The following is a 22887-nucleotide window of genomic DNA, read 5'->3' as shown; positions in this document are numbered from 1 at the left end:
GGTGAGATGGGAGTGATCCATAACGGAGAGCTCTTTAGACTACTCGGCCACTCGGGGCCCCGACTATAAGGTAGATTTTTGTATGATTGGCCATGAGACAAAGATTTGTATGATGGGCTTTGAGGTAGAGTTCAGCTTGAATTCATGCTGAACAAAAGCAACTATAAATGTCAGATAAAACTATAATAATTCCCTTCTGCTGATCAGTAGTCATTCCTCCATTGTGAAACTGCATGTTGAATATTAGTATAAATATTTCTTGTGCCTTAGAATGTAGAATAAATTTAATGTGTGTTAATTTTCTTTGTTTTTTAATTCTAGGCTTCACCAGTGCAGTGTTTGACTTGGTTTTGAAAACATTGGCATGTATTTTATATGTTGTCCGAATCTACCTTGATGATCTCAGCCAATATGAATGGTAAGTTGTGTCAATTTTCATTAGTACAATAGTCACTCACTATAAATCCCATCAATATACTACTGCCTCTGTTATGAAGGATCCCATTAAATTAGTTTGATTTTCTTTTGGCATTTCTACTTGACAATATCATTATAAGTTTGGTTCTTGGTTAATGAGAATATCATATGGTTGCATTAGTTCCGGATTACCCATTAAGCACACTAAGCACGTACATAGGGCACCAACCCAACAGGGGCACCAAAACGATTCAAATTAATTGTTGATTATTACATTGAATGAATTGTATATGACATTTTCAATCTGCATGTACAAGTATTTTGATTTGGAATGGTGACAAAACTGGTATTTTTCCCATCTGTTTAGCTTTTAATATTATATTTTCAAAATAAGGTGTTACTTGGTATAAGTATGTACGTCATAAAGATATTATGGGTGAAACAATACACCTGTGCCATATATTAATGCGATACATGATACGCAGCCTGCGATATGATACATATCGATACATATATGAACTTGATGGTCTTTCCATCTTCGGAAGGTAGGTGGTGCCCTTTCATGTATATTGGCATTCTGGTCCTATTTCCAGTATGCAGACTACAGATAGACAAATAGTTCTCGTATATTGAAATACAATTCTCATTGACGAGAAGATATCAACAATACTTTTAAACAGACTACCTGTTGATGACAGCGAGTTTTATCCAATGTTTTAGGCCATATAATGGTGGTTTCATTTAACTCCCTTAGTTTTATACAAAATGAATGATTTGAAAACAACTTATTACCAATTTCGTGTCTCAGTTACATGTGGAAGACATTACGTTATCTTTAAAACAGATGAAATAATGCAATTTCCTCGTGCAAAGAAACTGTCGGCTAGAACCAATTTTTGCATGGGAATAAGGTTGAATGCCAACAAAATCTATCATATTTTACTTCCTGCAGATGCAAAAGACTGTTACAGCTATAAGTACATGTATTTGTTGAAGAAGGGAAGACATTGACTACACACAGTTCTATTTTACAGTTTGTTTTAACTTACACAAGGTGATAAGCTTGAGCAGTTTGAAATCTGCCCCTTTGCTCATTCTGTGCTAATTTTATTTATTCCATCAGCACCTTCATTCACTGGTTAAATATCTCTGCATATAAAAGAGAATTTCGTTCTTTGTTCCCCATTGACAATTTAAGGAGAGATGATGACAGTATATATCAAAGATATAAGGAGGGGAGGAAGAAATTATCATAGGTCAATATTTATCAAAACTTCAATATATGTCTCTCTTCTTGCTCCACTTTCTTAGAGCTCTACTAAAATCAACATCTTGGACAGGTGTCACCTCTAGTTTTGTGTGTGTGATCTGGATTTTTAACGTAGCTTTAACAATTTTTCAGTCATATCGCTACAATGTCTGCAGTGTTGCAGTTACATAGCTAGCTTTGTCAGCTTGAATATATTGGGAAACTGATCTTTGTGACTGTTATGTACAATTTTCTAGAGCTCAGAGATCATTATCTTTTGGATACATCTGCTCCAAAATAGGATATTTCACTAATATAAACTTCCTCTGTTAAATCAGTAGTTTACTGACTACTATGCCATATTTCTTACATAATACTGTATGAGGGTATTTTAGTCCATCAATGTTTGTGCAGACAGAGGTATTAAAATAAATGTCTTTACTTCTTAATTTCATTTTTGACCCTTATATTACTCAGTTTATCTTGACCCTGATATGGATACATGCATATGGTTTTGTAGCATATGATCCACAGGGCAAAACTAGTTAATGAAAAAAAATGAAAAGTGCATTATACTTATAAATTGCTCTTTGTACATGTAATTTCGAAATACCACTGAAAGAGTGATGCTATCTATTTTTTTTCCATCCAGCATGTACATCTGACTCGTATTTAACATCATTTCAGGCTCAAAATCACTAAATAGTATCTCCATTAACACATTCCCAGCTCCAGTAATCTGACATACTTCATAACTTTAAAAATTATTGTCATCATCACTATCAGCAGTAACTGTTTGCCAAATAAAATCATAATGATCCATGCCGGAAGCAGATATTTTGGGTTTACTAGGTACCCATATTTTAAACAAGTATTTATAAAACTTCCTTTATGAATGGCTGCAAACTTTGCCATAATGCTTATTCCTGGGCATGTTGTGCTAATCAAATTTAGTTTCACAACCATTCTTGTCGTGATTGAAGAACTCAGATGTGGAACAGCTGCTCTCCAAAAAAACAGATGTCGCATAAACAATCGTTAAATAAAAATTGTATACTTTGCTGAGCACATTTTCATATGTGGGTCTTTCAATGAATTTGCTGGAGTTCTCGTGTTTCACTGTTCTCCAAGTGCATGCATTCATACAAATTTTGCATGATTCACACAACAGAACACCCTGAAAGCATCTCTACTTAAGTACTTGACATATCTAAAGACTTTCTTGCGAAGACTCTGTTGCTCTGCAAATACTTCCTGTTTTTCATAGAATAAGCTACATTGATTTCTGATTGGTGGTTATTGTTCAACCTGGATGGAACAAGCAGTAACCACAAATGAAAATTAAATGTAATGTATTTCATCGTGCAAAAAAATGGTTGCATAGCTTTTAAATTGACTTAAGGAGTCAAGATACAATTCAAAGAAGAAATTTTGTGTGAAAGTGGTTATTAAATTGACGAGTAAAGACTTCATTATACAAGTGGAACACATTTGGAATTTATGCGGAACATACCTCTGGGTTAAAATACTTAGCATGGGTAAGATTACGAACCATGTCATTTTGTGTTAACTTGTAGATGGTGAATGGGTGTTCTCAAATAGTCTTTTTCGTTGTTAATAATAAACATGAGTGCCTGTGACTGCAAATGCTGTTTCAGATGGATTATAATTTTCTAGAATAGCAAGGCTACTAATCATTATTCATGACTGCTAAAGACTAAAATAACATGCATACGATAAGTATCATTTTGTATCGATTCTCCGTCTATTGTATCAATATGTGTATCGTTTCAGCAAAAGTGTCAATGTATTGATATATAGATGAATCGTTTCACCCTTAAGGGATATTTCATTAGTATATAGAATTACCTCAGTATAAGGTTATGCCTCCATTTAAGACTGTCTCCTTATAAGGATATTCCTCAGTACAAGGCTCCTTTGCTGAAAGCAGTGGTCACCTTTATGGCTTCCATTTAATAGAAAGTTAATTGTGAAATGATAAATTGGTGAATCTGCAAAAGAATTAACTATACATGACCAAAATATGCTTCACGCTACATGTTGATGGAAAACTTTCATCACTGTACAGTTTATTTAGTCATAATGAAAGTGATTAAAAAGTAAAGGTGGTCAAAGTTTAACAACTACCATTCTCCAGATTACTAAACTGAATGATGTTAGTAGGTAGGGTGGTTTTGTGTTTCTAGTATCTTCACCATTGCTTGGGGAGTCAGTTAGGTTAATTTGTGCAGGTCAGATAAACAAGTAGAACAGTCCAGTTTTTTTTATGTTAGGTAAATCAGAGATGGGTGTTGAAGATATGTTGCTGTTGTTGTTACGGGCTTAATGTCACTTTCAGCACATGAAAGACTATACATAGCACCAGTGTATTTGGTAGAGGAAGAACTGGGAGAATCCCAGAAAGAATCAATGACCCATGGGAAGTTACTGGCAAGCTTTCTTACATACCCATGTTGGCCATGCCCAAGACTTGAACCCAAACAGACAGAGGTGAGATGCCAGTGATCTGTAAAGGTGAGCACCTTTGACCATTCAGTCTCCTGGGGCCCCTGTTGAAGATATAAAAGTTATTACTCTTGCCTTGAATGAGGGTATTTAAATCATCTTCATTTAAGATTATTGACCAGTTCATAATTAGTGATAATATTTTCTTGAAATCAGATTATACTCCATTCATAAAATGCAAGACATTTTTGACTGCACACTGTAAAACATTAACTGTTATTCATGGGAGGATGGGTTATTGGCAATTTAGCCCAGCAAAACTAAATTTTAGAACTCCCTACTGATAGAGTTTGACTTCTCAAAGTAGAGCAGCATTTTTACTTTGCACACATGCTGTAAATACCATACCAGTATTAGTCATTTCGGAGCATATGACATCTGTTGGCATAAAAGTACGCATCCTTCTTCTGGGTAGATGCAGTGATATAATTTTCAATGCTGAGAAAAGATAAACATAATCTTCATGGAATACCGTACATAAAGTTTGCATATTTTACAAATTTTTATGAATGTGTGTAGTCATGATATCTGACAGTGCTAACTGTATTAGCAATTATTTGATTCAAAGTATATTAAATACTTAAAAGGAGACTGTATTTCAGATTTGAATTTGCATCATCATCTGAGTCACATGTTCTGATCACCATGCACCACCCTCCACTATTTAGACCACAGAACAAACTTTTTGAGTTTCAGAAAATCCTCAACACTGCCTGGACGGTTGGAAGGTTTACAGAACATAATTTATGTAGTTAAAGTAATGTCATGCAAGACTTGGGTATGTACTGAAAAAAAAAGAATAAAGCTGATTGAAATGAAATATCATTATCCTAATGTTTCCTATTAACCACTTCAAAAATTAAACAGTTTGTTTTTAACAAAACAAATATCAAACTCTTTCTTTTGTTTCCTTTGCAGCAATGGATCACCATGCACAGGAAATAACACAGTCTTTGGTGAAGGAGGAAGTGATGAAACAAATATCAACTGGTAATCATATTTAGTGACCTGGGTCATAAGATTAAGTTAGGTTATGCTCTGACCCAGCATTTGCTGTCCACCAGTCCATCCATAAGGAATTCATTGTTACCATCCTGGAAGACATATTTGTGATCTTGTTTGATCAAATTTTGAATATTAGATTATGTCACCAAGTTCTTGGATGAGCTTGGATATAATAAGTTCCATGGATATCAATGCTGTAATCTTGCATCTGACTGTCTCATTTTGTTTCCACCTTGGAAGCCATATTTTTTAATCAGATTTTGATTAGACTTTGAATATAGGCTTTTATCAGCCAGACAGATTCATTCATTCATGAGAACCATGCATATTTATAGGTGAGCTTGCATCTAATTGGCTTTCTTACAACTCTAAATGCTATATTTCTGATTCTTTTGTGATCAGACTTGGAATGTGTGGCGTTTATTGCCAAGACAACTTAAGTAATAAGCAAGATCTGCACATATAATAAATGAGGTAATCTTGCATCTGATTGGCTGAACTTATTGCCATTCATGTGGGCCCAATTTCTTGTCTGATTGTATTCAAACTCAGAATACAAGCTAGCACCATCAAACATTTTAATTCGTATGATAATGAGTGCGGACATGCATATTAATGAGCTCATTAAACATTTTAATGGATATGATAATTAGTGCAGGCCATGCATATTAATGAGGTCATCTTGCAGGTGATTGCATCGACCTTGTAGTGACACTGAAGGCCATAGTTTAGATCCTTTTTTAATCTCACTTGAAATACAGGCTTATACCATCATGATCTGTGAGGAGCTTGATAATTAATGAGATCCACACGATAGTGAGGTGATCATGTGTCTGACTGATTGATGTATAAACATCAGCAAGGTGATATTGTCTTCTTGGCTTAGCATGTTACCATTATGAGGTCATATTTTTCATTCAGTGTCATCTAGCCTGGAATATTGACAAATGGAAAAGTTGGTTATGGAGCAAGATTGATGGATAAAAATGCTAAAAGATTGGCTGAACTTGTTATAAATATGGAGATCATATTTCTGTACTGATTTTAATCAAACTTGTAGTATAAACTGATATTATCAAGGTCTTTGATGAGGTGGATAATCCAAGCATTATCTTTGCAAAGTGTTAAGATGATCATAGATTTGATTGGTTGAGCTTGTTACCATGTGAATGACTCTTTTATTGATCCAATTTTTACGCAACTTGGTACAATAGATTATATCATGAATTTGTCCAAAGATTTTTTATTTTTTATAATGACTTGGAGCTAGGTATGTTGTTGATATAGTCTCCCCATTGATTGACTGACCCTGTTATCATTATGTAGGTCATATTTTTTATCCAGCTTTGATCAGACTCAGAAATAGGCCTGTATAATCTGGGTCTTGAAAGAATTAAAAGTTAGATCCACACATATTAATTAGGTGACCTTGCACCTGACTGGCAAAGCTTCATACTCAAGTGATTGTATTGTGATGATTTTGATAAAATTTGTACATCAGGAACTCATTCGAATAGTGTTGACTGAGATATGTGCATATTTATGTGATCCTGCATCTGGCTGCCTGAGCCAGTCCAGAATTTAGCCACACTTAGATTTGATCAAATCAGATTATTGGATCAGTTTGATTTTATGAGCGAGATCTACACATATCTAGCAGGTAAACATGTATCTGATTAGCTGAGCTTGTCACTGCTCTGGAGACTGATTGGCTGGAAACTAATTTAGATTGCATTTAGCTCAAATGTGTTAACAAAGCTATTATCAGATTATCATCATGATCATTGACAGGTTTTATAATAAATTAGATCTGTGCATATTAATGAGGTTATCTTGCATCTGATTAGCTGAGCTTGTCACTGCTCTAGATACTGATTGGCTGGAGATTAATTTAGATTGCATATTGCTCAAACATGTTAAATAAGCTGTTATCAGATTATTGTCATGATCATAGACAGGTTCTATAACAAATTAGATCTGTGCATATTAATGAGACAGTCTTGCATCTGATTGGCTGAGCTTCTTCCTTTTGTAGAGATATTTCAAATATAAAGTGGTAAATGAGTTTATATATATTGTCATCAAGATCATGGTTTGCTTGTGAGTGTCAGATATTTATATAAATAATACCTTTATCTTTGGAAGGAATTTTTATTAGACTATAGTGAAATCAACATTATATAAAATTTTAAGAGATAGATGACATGGAGTTTTGCTCATTTAAGTCCACAAAAGCCTGCATAGTAACCTGGTCAATTTTTAAAATATGTAAGCCATGTGAGCGATATTGGGCCCACTTGAATCTGTTTATTTTTTAAAAACAATTTTACCATTAGATCAGATGTCATATCTACTATAGTGACCACCTGAATATAACAAATGCCTTTGTAAGATGGTCAAATACACTAGGTTTGTTCTATACGTAAATTAATACATATATCTGACAAAAGATAAAATAGATAATTCATTCACACATGCAGTCATTGTTCAGTCATGCAGGATCAATTTGTAGGATTGCATTTTGCCATGGTATATGCAGTGATTTTATTTCAATATTTTTTGTTTCAAATGCATTTAAAAATATATTTCTTCCTGTTTGGTATATTGTGCAGTTTTTACAGTATATAGATGCATGCATGTCAAGTCAAACTAAAAAACATCATAGACCTTGATCTGCCATTGCATAATACCCTAGCAGATCCAGGTCTTTTTGTTTGTTCTGCTCATTATTCCTAACAAATTGCACCGACCCAGATCTGCTGGCACATTATTTGAATGCAGCCCTGAGCCTGTGCAGCTTGCAGATTGATCTGACTTATAAGCGGTATATATGTAATTAATTTTCCATATTTCTACATTGCTTATAGACATATTGTCTGTAATTTTGTATACCCAATCAATGCATAAAAAGTTACATATTTATGATCCTGCCATATCGGTTAAGGGTCCATATCCATTCAGCCCTACATATGATATCATACTTACCCATGTCCATCCAATCCAGTATGTCATATTGTAGTTACCCATGGTCACATTATAATTATCCATGTCCATTCATCCCATTATGTCATGTTATAATTACCCATGGTCACCCTTCCCATCATGTTACATTATAATTACCCATATCCATTCATCCCATCATGTCACATTATAATTACCCATGTCCATTCATCCCATTATGTCATGTAATAATTACCCATGTTCACCCTTCCCATCTTCATGTTACATTATAATTACTGATATTCACCCTTTCAATCATGGCATGTTATAATTACCCATGTTCACCTTCATATTATGTCCCATTATTGTTACCCATGTTCATTCTGTCCATCATGGCATGTTATAATTATGCATGTTCACCCTTCCCATCATGTCACATTATAATTACCATGTTCATCCTTCCCATCATGTCATGCTATAATTGCCCATGTTCATCCATCCCATTATGTCACATTATTATTACCCCTGTTCATCCATCCCATCATGCCACATTATTTTTACTCGTGTTCATCTTTCCTATCATGTCATGTTATAATTACCCATGTCCATCCATCCCATCATGTCACATAATTAGTATTACCCATGTCTATCCATCCCATCATGTCACATAATTACCCATGTCCATCCATCCAATCATGTCAAATAATTACCCATGTTCATCCATCTCATTATGTCATGTTATAGTTACCCATGTCCATCCATCCCATCATGTCATGTTATAGTTACTCATGACCATCCATCCCATCATGTCATGGTATAGTTAGCCACGTCCATTGATCCCGTCTCATTATATTTTAGTTACTCAAGTCTTTCCATCCCATTGAAAAGGTACAGATGATGCAGTATTTCAGAGTGTCTTATCATGTATTAGTAGAGGCATTATTAAATATCATGTGTCACAAAATGTGGAAGGGACACACGTTAATAATGTCTGCCGAGCTACTTGGCCTTTGTTTATTTAAATTTTGCATTTAGGTTACTGTGAATGAGTGTTTCATAATAAGCATTTTTGGTTTGGTAACCCATTAGCAGTTTTTGGAAGATAGTTCTATTTTATCTTTCTTCTGTCTCTTCATGCCATGTGTCCTTATTGGACATTACATTTTCATTTTGATTTCTGGAATCAATTATTGCATGTTTGATTATGTAATATGCATGTTTTATATACTGAGTTTTTTCTATTAATTCAGCCTTCTTGGAACTGAGCAATGTTTTTATATCCATTATTACATCATACTGCTCAATGTGCTACCAATTTTGCAGTACTGTGTGCATATGAGCAGTGTTTCTTTACTGAATTGCATCATACTGCTCAGTGTACTACCATGTTTGCAGTGTGGTGTGCATGTGAGCATTGTTTCTATAAACTATATTGCATCATACTGTTCATTGTGATACGAAGTTTGCAGTGTGGTGTGCATGTGAGCAGTGTTCTTCACACTATTGCATTATACTGTTCAGTGTGATACTAAGTTTACAGTGATGTCTTTTAATTTTGTTCAGGGCTTATTTGTACACGGTGTGTATGTCACCAAAAATAATAGAACTTGTTTTCTGTGAGTATGATGATTAATCCTGACAAATTGCATAGACCCAGATCTACTAATGCATTATGTGACTTCACATCTGTTAGATGCTATTTGCAGTTGTACCTGACTTGGTATGTGAGTGTATGCAGTATGATTATATGTTGGTATATACAGTATAATTGTATGTGGGTATATATAGTATGATTGTATGTGAGTATGTACAGTATGATTTTATGTGAGTATATATAGTATGATTTTATGTGGGTATATACAGTATGATTGTATGTGGGTATATATAGTATGATTGTATGTGAGTACATACAGTATGATTTTATGTGGGTATATATAGATGATTGTGTGTGAGTATATACAGTATGATTTTATGTGAATATAATTCAGATTTTTATAAATTGACTGCATTTTCCACATTTTGATTGGATGTAAATGGCCACGTGATACTGATCAGGAATTTTTTACACATTGATAAATTCTACAGACTACTTTTGGTTCCCTGTTTCCAGATCATTTGATGTGAAATTTTATCTATATCAACGCCCTACACCCTAATAATTATAACAACAAGCTCCCACCCACCCACTCCTGTGATTTCCAATAAAAAATGACAAGCCACAGCTTAAAATCAACCATTAGAAGTTAAAACAATGTAATTGCACAGACCTTCCTACACTCACCCATTTGCCAAAGAGGGCATATGGCAGGCTTCAGAAGCCACTCTTTGGAAATTATTGCATTTCACCTCGACAACATGTTACAGCAGTGGTTATTAAAGGTCAGGGTCATTATCAACCAAGGGATGTCACTAAAAATAGACACGATTTTGCTTTTGAAAGATCGAAATGCGTAGAAAGTAACAACGATGTTGCTATAACAACATGTGCCATATGCAAGCCTAATTTTCGAAAAAAAGGAATATTCCTAGTAGTGAGTATTTACAATATGTTTTTTTTTTCTTCTTCATTTTGTCCTTGTTTCCCCAGCCTCCAAATCCTGTACATACAGTGTATTCTCAATTTTGATCAGAAAATAAATAATTTAGAGTCTTTAGGTTGGTGATTAAGTAAATCAACAAAATCACTTCTCTCATATTGTGTTTTATAAGTAAAAATTAAAAAAATATGTAATAAAAATAATACATCACAGTTATTTTATGGGAAAGTTGATAAATTTTACCATGCTAGATTGTACAAGATTATCCAATAACTTAATTCAGTCAGTTTTAAGATAGTCCTTACTGACTGATTTGTGTCATTAAAACATGGCTTAGTTTAGTTCCTTAATACATTTGCAGTCTTCTTTGCCTTTTATTCTGAAAATTGCCTGTTTAGCTACTTTGCACTGATTTTTTTCCATACTCCAAGATCCTAAGCTGCAACTTGAGGAATGGTAGGAAAATCTCTTTTCTAGCATCAAGGTTTGTTGAAGTACTTTTAAATTCAAGATGATTGTTTTTCTTGTTAACATCTCAAGATTCTTAATGAACCGCATTTTTTACTTTAGCTGCAAGATCAAAACCATTTCCTTTCATTCAAGAAGTGAAAGATCAGAGATCATTGTTACAAAGTGTGATGTAAGAAATAAAATAAACTCCCATTTTTCAAGTCAGTAGATGGCAAGTCATAGTTATCACTTTTTAGCAGAAAGGAAATCATTGTGTTCAGTACAGGTCTCCCTTATGTTAACACCCTTCATTATAATGCAGTTCTTCATATAACATGGCATCATTGTTGTCAGTATAAATCTCCCTTATTACAATACCTTTATTATAATGTAGTTCTTCGTATAACATGGCATCATTCTTATCAGTACAAATCTCCGTTATTTTAATACCTTTATTATAATGCAGTTCTTCATATAACATGGCATCATTCTTGTCAGTACAAATCGCCCTTATTATAATAGCTTTATTATAATGCAATTCTTCATATAGCATGGCATCATTCTTGTCAGTACAAATCTCCCTTATTATAATACCTTTATTATAATGCAGTTCTTCATATAGCATGGCATCATTCTTGTCAGTATAAATCTCCCTTATTATAATACCTTTATTATAATGCAGTTCTTCATATAACATGGCATCATTCTTGTCAGTACAAATCGCCCTTATTATAATAGCTTTATTATAATGCAATTCTTCATATAGCATGGCATCATTCTTGTCAGTACAAATCTCCCTTATTATAATACCTTTATTATAATGCAGTTCTTCATATAGCATGGCATCATTCTTGTCAGTATAAATCTCCCTTATTATAATACCTTTATTATAATGCAGTTCTTCATATAACATGGCATCATTCTTGTCAGTACAAATCTCCCTTATTATAATACCTTTATTATAATGCAGTTCTTCATATAACATGGCATCATTCTTGTCAGTACAAATCTCCCTTATTATAATACCTTTATTATAATGCAGGTCTTAATATCACATTTCGTCATTCTTGTCAGTACAGGTCTCTCTTATTATAACACACTTCATTATGATGCAGTTCTTAATATCACATTTCGTCATTCTTGTCAGTACAGGTCTCTCTTATTATAACACACTTCATTATGATGCAGTTCTTAATAAAACATTTCATCATTGTTGTCAGTACAGGTCTCATTATAAAACACTTCATTATGATGCAGTTCTTAATATAACATGGCATCAATGTTGTCAGTTTTCCTTCATTATGATGCCCTTCAGGATAATGATATAATGGATATAACATGGCATCATTATTGCCAGTATAGTTGTCTCTTGTCATAACAAACTCCATTACAATGCAGTTGTGCATCTAACATTGAATCATTGTTGGCAGTACAGCTGTACCTCATTATACTGCATATCAGGATATAGCACAGCATCATTGTTACCGGTGTGAAGATTTTTTTAATGTTTTGAATTACCGTTTCTGTCGAGAATCCATTATGATGCAGTTCTGTACATTACATTGCATCATTGTTGTTAATACAGCTGTACATTAATTTGATGCTTTTCATTATAATGCAATTTTGAATAGAATAATTTGAGGTTTTCCTTAATATTATGTACATTTGGATATAACTCAGCATCAGTGTCATCATTGTTAAGATTTTGTTCTTAATGCTTTTTGTTACAGATTCTGTAAAGTTCTTGAAATCATAAATTTATTGCTAAATAAAGGGTAAGCTCACAAAAAGAGAGTCTCTTATTTACAGGTACAGCTGAGGGTTGTTATACGAGTGTACAGGTGAGACACTATTTCATGAAACTCCTGTGTTGCATTTTAGAGCATGCATCTAGTAAACTCCAAGTAGAGAAGTCATTTTATTTTAAGTTTTGAATTTTGTTTTGTTTTTGATATTTGCTGTAGGTATGTGTTGTTATGGGTACAGAGACCTGTCCCTCTGTGGATTCTGCAAGTGACCCTAGGTCTGGTGGCTTTTTTCAAAGCTCTCCTCAATATCTATATTGCCAAGGTGAGACAATTGCATAGGTTAGTTTGTGCCTTTCTTTCTTTCTTTGTGTGCATGTTTGTGTGACTTACACTGTAAAATGTACTTTACAGAATTCAAATTTTGTACTTTATTTGTACTTCTATTTCTTCACATATTTGTCAGTGAAAGAGGGAATGAATTTTATGTGCATATGATCTAAATGCGGCATTCCACAAACAAACTTTTAAGATTGTAAAATTTTAAAACTTAAAATGAATGTATAAATGTATCTGATCTGCATTTTAATTTGCAGATTTCACTTTGCCAAAGAACTTAAATTTTTATACCTTCAAAATTATTCAAAGAGAAGATATATAGTTGAAGAAAATAATATCAGTAACCATGGTAACAAACAGCAATTTACCCAGCTAATCATCTTTTATTAAACAGAATTCTGCATTTTAATTATGGTAATAACAAAAATGGTCACAATTTTTTTAGAAAGAAAACTAAAAAATATTTAAAGTAACATTTCATAATTTTAAAAAATGTAGCCTTAATAAAAAATTTGAAAATAACTTTTCAGACCATTATCTGACTAATAGTTCGTATCCTGATGATACCGGTACTCACTTGTAAGTAGAGTCCAACTACAAACTGCACAGACCCTGATCTCCATCATATTATCAGATCTGAGTATTTGTAGTTTGGAGTAATAAGCAGACAGACAACATAGACCCTGATCTGCCAGTGCATCATGCAGCAGCAAATCAGGATTTATTTTGTCTGCAGTTGGAATTGACTTGTAAGCTAATTTATATGGTAGTCCATTTGAAGTTATTTCTCATAAATAAAATATTGTCTGTTTCAATTATCTTCACTAAATTATTATTCTTACCATATTCCAATTCTCGCTATGCTGTATACATTAAATTGACAGCAGGTATAATGTACAATATATCCTGTGATGAATACTTGTGCTAATTATGAGCTGCTCTTCATGTTTTACAAGATACACAAATCATGTAAACAGTGAAATTAATATCATTTTAATATAGTCAAAGCACAAAAGAAGGACACATGAATACATCTGTTGTTTCTTTATGGTGTGATGAGCTGATAACATCGAGTTTTCTGTATCACGTCTTATGGTTTTAACTGGCTTAAATGGTTGTTATAAAGGTTTGGCAAAATCTTTGAACTATTTGATAATCATTTACGTAATAAGGTATAATTTTTTATATATTATATAAATAATTGATATTTAACAATGGTTGGTTGCTATACTATTTACACTTGTTTCAAATTGAGTGGTGTGTTGGATTATCACACACATATTATCAATGATTTTAAGCTTTAGGACAAGGTTTTCATCCAGAATTTCACACAGCATTTCTCTTTGTGAGGGGATTTTGTTTTAAAAGGTTGAAGAAAAAATACATTTCTTTTGCCATTGTTTTGGAGTTTTAAGGAATACATTAACGGAAAATAAAGCTTACATCCAGCAAATGTTATTGCAACTTCTCCCCACGTTTTGTGATGAATTGCCATTAAACCTGGTAAATATTATGGTTATCATCTGTGATTTACATAATAAAAAAAATCCCCTTGCTGGTATAAAGTTTTGTTAAAGAGTTATTCCCCTTTTTATTTTGTACCTTAATTTAGTGTATGAATACGTCTTGCTGGTGCAAGTAGTTATGCAGTTGTCTAATGATTGCCATGAAACTAGATATATATTGTGGCCATCACCTGGAAATATTGACAATACGATTTCTCCAACAATTTTGCTATAGTTATTGCCATTGTTTGTTTATTTAGCCTAAAGCAGCACATACCATGCTTGTTAGAGCAGCTAGTTTTTCTAGGATCATCATGCACATATTGACAAATCTTTATAATGTTCATAAGAATTATTGCTTTTTTGACATAGACACATCCTTTAGTTTCCATGGTTTTTGAAAGAGTTATTGCCCTTTTGACTTAAAGTGGCTTGTTGTCAGACTTTGCTGTTTAGTACAGAAACTTACTAAATATTTATATTGCGAAAAAAATATATATCTTAATATTATAATTGCTTTAAATTCATTTCTGTTTCAAAAATCATAACATTCCTTACACTTTTTGAATCTGATTTGCACAATTTGAATTTGAATCAGAACACCACAAGGATATACTGTATTGTAAATTCATACGAAACCCAATGTCAGTTGAAAGAAAACATTCTGATGTGCATGACACCCCAATTTATTATACAGAGGGATAACAACATCAATTCCTAGCATATATTTTAATTCTCTGCATGTATTTTTTATTATTGTATGCTGTGACTGTATTTTATGTTCCAGATGCAAAGAACTTCTTTGCTCACAGCTATAGAAAAAATCACTCCAAAAATCATCAGTAATATGATAATCATACAGAATTTATAACGTTTTTTTATTTAGCAATACATTTATTGATTTGTTTTTAAAGTTTCATGTGGTAAATTCAGCACTTCACAAAATAGTTTACAAAAGCAAAACACTGTTTAAGTGAGGAATGTTTAGGTCTTGAGTATTTCACAACACAGGGATATTCCATAAACTAAAATAAAACAAAACAAGATAAACAGCAAAAAATAAACAATATTTTTAACTAAGCTCTTGCAAAAGAGGGTTGGGGTGGTGAAGGAGGTAAAAGGCATTTACTGTGTTGCAGATATGCATAACAACTTTTCTCAAAAACAGCAGCTAATCAAAACACCATTTCTTTGTTATAATTGTGGTTTAAATGAAATACATCAAACAACATACAACAAAATAAAATTAAAATATATATATAGGCTTAAGGAGTCTATATGTCAGCCTGAGGCTTTCCATGCAACTTTATTAGATTGGTATCACAACTCTCTACGTATTTTATTAAATATGTCCTTATTTGAAACCGAAACATACAGAATCTCAGAAAGATGAGATTTGATGTATTTGTATTGGACAGAATAGTTAATTTTCAAGACATATTATGTTCTGTAATCTAAAATGGTTCTAATTTGATAATCATTAATATCATAAGTACAATGCAATCTGTTGAATTATTTGCCTTAATTTTGTACAGAAACCTTGAATAAAACAAGTACAAAAATGTTGTTGCCCAATCTAAAGAAAAGTTTAGCTCATTTGACTTATCCACGTTTATTACTAATAAAATTAATAATTTTGTCCAATATTTACTTATATAAAAATGTGAGAAAGGCCTTATGGAAAAGGTTCAACAGTAACCTATTTTAAGTTGTCTGCTATACAGTTTAAGTTGAATGCAGTTTTATTTGTATGCTAGACAGCCGTTGTCGTAAAGAGAAGTAAGAACAGTTTTTATATTTTTTTTATAAACTTTCAATAATAAGTCATAATCATTTTATAATATGATGATATGAAACGATATGACCACCATGTAAGCCATCTTGAAAATCTTGCAATTATTACCAAAATGGAAAATCATATATGCATTGGGTTTCCACCAGAAGACATTTTATGATGTCTTTTTGGCCACAAGTGCCAATCTGACTTCCAGATGTTAACCACATCTATTCTGAAATCTTGTTATTGCTATAGATTTTATTAGAGATGGTTTTTTAACACTTGGTGGTTAAAAGAAAGAAATGGTCTTATGTTCAATTCCAGAAAATTCCTTGGGTAAGTAGAGCTTCAGTCCCTTTGAGAGATCTTGTTCCATTATGCAGACGAAAATCAGATTGTTTTCTTTTGTTTCTAGGGAACGAGATGTGAGATATTATTCCGTGGTAGTTTTCTGCTTGAATTCATCACAACAGTACCACTTATTGCCACAGTAAGTATCTACGTTGTTGGATACACAGTATAGCTATGTCAGTGGGGAAAAAAATCGCAAAATATTTTAAACATGTCATGATGTCACTCACATGAGTTTCATTTCTTGTAAAATACTGTGAATTCAAGTATTTTTGTGGGTATCAAATTTATGTGTTTTGTTACAAGTCTTTGGTTTTAAACTCAGTAACAGAAAGAATACAAAACCCAGCAGGTTTTGTAAAATGCAACAAACAGTTTATTTCCCACAAATACAAAGTGAAAATCTATAAGGAATTTACAGTATTGTGAATTCAATCCAAAATAATCCTAACAGTTCTATCACAAGTCCAGAAGTATAGTGTTCCGAATAGATTAAAATTTTGAATGTACTTATGAACATTAGTTGTGAATTGATTCACATGCTAACAGCCATGATATATTGCAATAATATAATCCAGAATGTCTTTGAATGAATTCACAATAATCCCAAAAATAGTGTTTTAGTCCAAATAGTCAATGAACACTGTAATTCAAATGAATAATTTAAATATAAGATTCTTATCAAATTATATCTGAACACAACTGAACTTACAGATAGGAATGAATAATTTATGTTTACTTGTTCCTTTTATAAAAAACAAACATAATAAGATGACCAGGATATAGGTTAAAAGTTCATTTTCAGAATATTCTAATTTGCAAACAAAGTCAGGTCTTTTACTTAAATTTTGGTTAACAACATGACAAAGATTAGGTAAACAATATAATTTCAAAAGGAAGAACCAAGGTCAAGAACTCAGAGCCAAGTAAACATCATTTAAAGCAAAAATGACAGAAGTCAGGAAGGCCCAAATTCCTACCCTCAGTTATGGACAGAGGTCAAGCACACAATATAAATTAAATATACATCAGTTAAACCTGGTTATCCATTATTCAGGAATTTTATGATGTACCTGTGCTTTAAATGGTTCAAGGTGTTCACAAAAGCTTGATGTGAAGTCCACAAATCAGCAAGCAAAATCAACAAAAACTCAAAAACATTGATCAGTCCAAAACTTAACTGCATGCAAATCCATTTTATTAGCTCATCTGGCTGGTATATCCCAGTATCAAGTCTTTTATCCATTTTGCATCATCTGTAATCCATCAACAGTTGCTATTTTAAACTTCTCAAATACCAATGGACCAATTTTAACATATTTGGCATAGAACATTCTGATGTGAAGAGCTTTCATATTTAAACAGATTATGTTTTCCTGTCATCAGATTTGGCCACAACTACTAAAAATAGAACAAAGTTTTAACAACTTCTCAAAAACCATTACAAAATTTGGCAGAAAGCATCCTAGCATAAAAGACTTCTAAGTTTGTACAAGTAATGTCAGTACTCTTTCATATATTGCCACAATTATAAAAAATGTACAAATCTTAAATGATCGTTTTTTAAAAACAACTCGACATAATTTAAACAAATGTGGCAGAAGACCATAAAATATGGATGGGTTACTAGAAATCAAAAAAAATATTTTATCAACAACTTCATCTATAATAGATGCTGATCAGAATTTTACCAACTTTAACAGAAATCATCCTGGCATAAAGGCATTTCAGTACTGGACAAAATTGTTCTTATGTGGCATCAAATATTGTGAAGATAGAAAAATACAGAAATGTGCAAACCATTTTGTTTTCACAATATATGCAATCTACAGAATAGAAAAGAAATTCCACATGAAGCATCCTAAACACCTTGATAAAGATCAACTTCTCTTGCATTAGATTTTTATTCAGATGAGTAATCTCAGGCTCAGTTGGGCCTCTTGTCCCATTCTTATATATGGAAGCTAGCTTTAACTTTGTTTTTCTATATGTATGACATTTATATATTCATAATTACTGGTACCAAATTTATAGCATAACACTAATCACTGTTACATGTTTAAAGATTTTAGATTTTCTATTCATTAAAAGATAACAGAGACGAAAAGTAATTTAAAAAATATAATATTTTTCAGAAATGCCAGTTTTGCTGCAAAATAAAAGTCAGTGAAAAATCATTGAATCGTTACTAACATGTCCCAATAAATATCCATGGAGCCGTTGGGTCCAATTCATAGCCAGCGCTTTTTAGGCATATTGTTAAAGAGCTTGAAGGTATCGCATACATGTCCTTAAGCAAATGAAATAGTCTTCTTATTTAAAATCAGAATTGCCAATTTCACTGAATAAATGCACGTAAAATAACATTTAATTTCATTGCAGATATTTGCTATTCAGTCATCCACTAGTTCATCTAACGTTACTGCAGTATTCATTTCTCATTTTTTGGTTTGCCATGTAAGGGGATTATGCATCCTTTTTTGGAAATATAAACAGACTGTAGTAAGTATGGCATGCTTTGAATCAGATGTGTTAATCATTATAAATGCACAAAGCAGCCCAGTTTTTCATTTCAGTGGCTTTTTTTAATACTAACTCATTACGAAGCATACTTACAAATTGCTGTTCATGCGCTGTGTGATTCAGTAAAGTAATGAATTGTAGAATAAGCAAAATAGGATACAGTAAAACCTGTTATGAGAGACTGCCCCTTCTGCCAACAAAAAGCAGTCTTTCAAGACAGGTGGTCTCTCATAGCAGGTTTATACAAAAAGACCAGTTTCCAAGGTCCTGCTTCAGAACAATTTAAAGAAAAATAACCACAATTACTGTACATATATTCATATATTCTTTTCTTTATTAATAGTTCTTGCTAAACTATTGTATGCATTCATCTGAAAACAAAATTATATAGAAGTAAAGATACACTTCTATCCTTAAATATGAAATCACAATACATTTGAAGGTTATATATTTTAGCATATGAAATTGTTTCTGAATTACTCCTTTTACTGTATAACAACCTAAATTTGTTTTACCAACGTTTAAACTGCTTTTTTTGTGAAGGGTCTGCTCTTTTTCACTTCTGTTAGTTACAGTAATTATTTTCTCCATGTCTTGAAATTTGTCTCTTTTTAGTTCAAGGTTTGTTCATTGTTATTAAGATTCTAGGTGTTAAAATTATTAGTGCTCAGTTGTAATATCGAACATAAAGATGGATGTGACTGAGATTTGGGAAAATATGAAAAAGCTATACATGTGCATTGCATATCTACCAGTTAACGAAATAAAAGAAACAATTATCTCATCTGGAACAAAACCATTTACTCATAGACAAATGTCAATGGCTTCATTTAAAGAAGACATGCAGGGATTAACTCTATAAACAAAGTGTGTAACCCGGTTGCACCAACTTGAATAGACGAAAGCTTTGTGATTGGGATGTAATCACTTAACATCGGAGGCAAAAACAACAAAACATCACAAGTCTTGAACATTATCAGTTGAATTCCTCAAACGATTCTCTTGCTGGTTTAATAGACAATGATCTTTTTCCCCCCAGGCAATACAGATTAGCTCTAAAGACAAACAGTATACATGACCACTATGTCAACTTTGCCACTACAATGGCAATTTGTGACATGTACATTAGCCTGGTTGATGGACTGTAGCATGTATCACTGGTAGACAACATCCTTTTTTTTATTTGTTACAATTATTATTTGTTTTATGTTTGTTTTTTATCAGAACAATCATTACTAATCAAGTGGTCATTGTAACAATTGATTACATATATGTCAGTGGTGTCTGTCTATGTTCTTGTGATGCAGTTGTTCATAAGGATGCTGGGTCCTACGATAAGGCCAGGAAGCAGGCTAAGTGCAGGAATAATTAGTCTGGTTCACTGCTTCGTATGCTTACTGCATTGGTCACCCCTATATGAATAGTGGAGAACAACACAGGGAGCATACGAAGCAGGGAACCAGACTAGGGAATAATCTGCATGTACTTTAGTCAGGTTTTCAACAGAAACTATAAAACACTATAAGCATAGATACAAAATGTCAGATATCAGTAGCCAGCCTATATTTTTATTTGTGAAATTTATTTTAGAATGGTATGAGCGGTCGTTGTTACAGGGATTAAACAAAGGTCAGTGGAGTTTATCCTCATTTTTGCAATGCGGGTGTTGATAGCAGTGTCAAAATGCATATTTTGCCAAGACATCACAGTCGCTGGTTGCATTCAGCAGATGGTCACTCATGACAGAACATGCATGTAATAAAAAATGGATCCATGCATTACTGTTGTGGTCAGAAATGACAGGTGGTCGATTATAGCAGAGGCTGCTTATAACATTTTTTACTGTATAGCAGACCATATTCAGAAATTGAATTATCTCAAGAATTTCATGCTGTCACGAAATACATAGTTTGGTTTGTGCAAATGTATTTTATCTTGTATAGACTTAATAATTTTATCATAACCAAGTGTCCTGAAAAAACAACTTTACATAGGTAGTAATTTTTTTATACTTATTTATTCTTTTCAACTTTGACAATTGTTTTATTTGATCCATTGCATCATTACTGTTGCTGCGTCAGATTACACTTCTGAACTTTTAAAATGTATTTTTTTTTCTTCAATTTGACAATAGCAGTGCATAAAATGTATGTGTATGTGGAGGGTGAGGTGGCATGCACCCTTTATAGCATGTTCTCTGTTTCCCCTGTCATTAATTAATGAGATAGAATCCAGGTCAGAATTGGTAATTGGATAGAAAAATTAAAATTAGAGGATGAAATTTTTTCCATTACCAGGGTTTCAGAAGTGGACCTCAAAAACCTCAGAAAAACCTAAAAGACCTTAGAAACATAAAAAAGCCTTAAAACACTGAAGAAAACCTAAGTAAATAATAACAACTTTTATTTTTTAAACAATGGTGAACAGCTCTACCCTGACACCCCAAAAAAGTTTTCTTTTTGCACAGTTTTTTTGGTTAATAGTCTAGAAAGTGCATGAGCTATGCACATTAAAGACATCCAGTCATTTTAATTATTTATTAATTTTCACTTTATATTTAGGAACAAACTCAAAGCATACTTTATTAAATTTTTAATAAATGTTATGCTTACCATGGAGGTAATCTTGTAACTGTTGTTTATCTTAAAACTCAACAATATTTAAAAACCTTGAGAGAGAAAAAAATGAACCTAAAATTTTAAAATTCAGTTTCACTTCTGACCCTGCATTAGCCATTTATCTTCTTCAGAAGTCAAATGTCACATTAGGTAAGAGAAAGGGAAAAGATGATTAATTGTCCTGTATTTCATAACCTGATTAATTGAAATGGAAATTGGAAATTTTAGAAAATGTTGACACTCTCCTTCTGACCATATTATAACATCATCAGAATGTTGAAAGTAGGGCAGAACCCCAGTCGGCCAAAAGCACTTGTTTTACTTTGCCACTGCCATCTCACCTCAGACAACATTGGTTCAAGTCTCAGGCGCAGCCAATGTGGGTATGTGAGAAAGATTTGCCATGGGTCATTGATTCTTGCTCGGATTTTCCTGGGTTCTTTCTTCCCCAGCTATACTGGTTGCAGTGTTTAGCTTATCGTCTGTTGAAAAATGGCAATAAACGCATAACAATAACAATAAATGTAAGCAGAGCAAGAAAACCAACCAACCAACATGAGAGAAGCAGACGGAAGAGATAAAAGCCCAATCTATGAGCGATGAGAAATAGGTGTCAATTTTCTTTCCTTGTAACCTTTGTCATCAATTTGCCAGTTTAAAATTCATATATGTGCTGGTTTACCATTGAGCTGAACTTCAAGTGCTGGTTACAATGTCACCAAATGCTTTCAGGATTAAAAAAAAAAATTTAATCACTTGGTCCATTTGTCTATGACCATTTATTTTTCCATTCACTAAATGTGGTTGCACAGTATAGTTTAGTGTATTTCAAACTTCATATGTGCCTCATTGATGGGTAGAGACTGAGGTGTATTGGTGTTTGATGATTCTAGGTCAAAGGTCCA

At 32.8% G+C, this 22887-nt stretch overlaps 1 protein-coding gene across 1 annotated transcript in view; it reads left to right on the top strand.

Annotated features, from left to right (window-relative positions):
- The window catches only part of LOC149771459 (potassium channel subfamily T member 2-like), a 153812-nt gene that overhangs the window by 585 nt on the left and 130340 nt on the right, over positions 1–22887 (top strand). Inside the window, exons 2-5 of the mRNA XM_089948428.1 lie at positions 322–418; positions 5111–5182; positions 13089–13194; positions 16906–16980. Coding sequence (XP_089804554.1) covers positions 322–418; positions 5111–5182; positions 13089–13194; positions 16906–16980 — 350 coding nt within the window. The remainder of the gene's footprint in view (positions 1–321; positions 419–5110; positions 5183–13088; positions 13195–16905; positions 16981–22887) is intronic.

This window comes from Sinohyriopsis cumingii, unplaced genomic scaffold, assembly GCF_028554795.1.
Source record: "Sinohyriopsis cumingii isolate HCF-2022 unplaced genomic scaffold, ASM2855479v2 utg001837l, whole genome shotgun sequence".
NCBI lineage: Eukaryota > Metazoa > Mollusca > Bivalvia > Unionida > Unionidae > Sinohyriopsis > Sinohyriopsis cumingii.
This window is presented reverse-complemented; position numbering and strand designations above follow the sequence as displayed.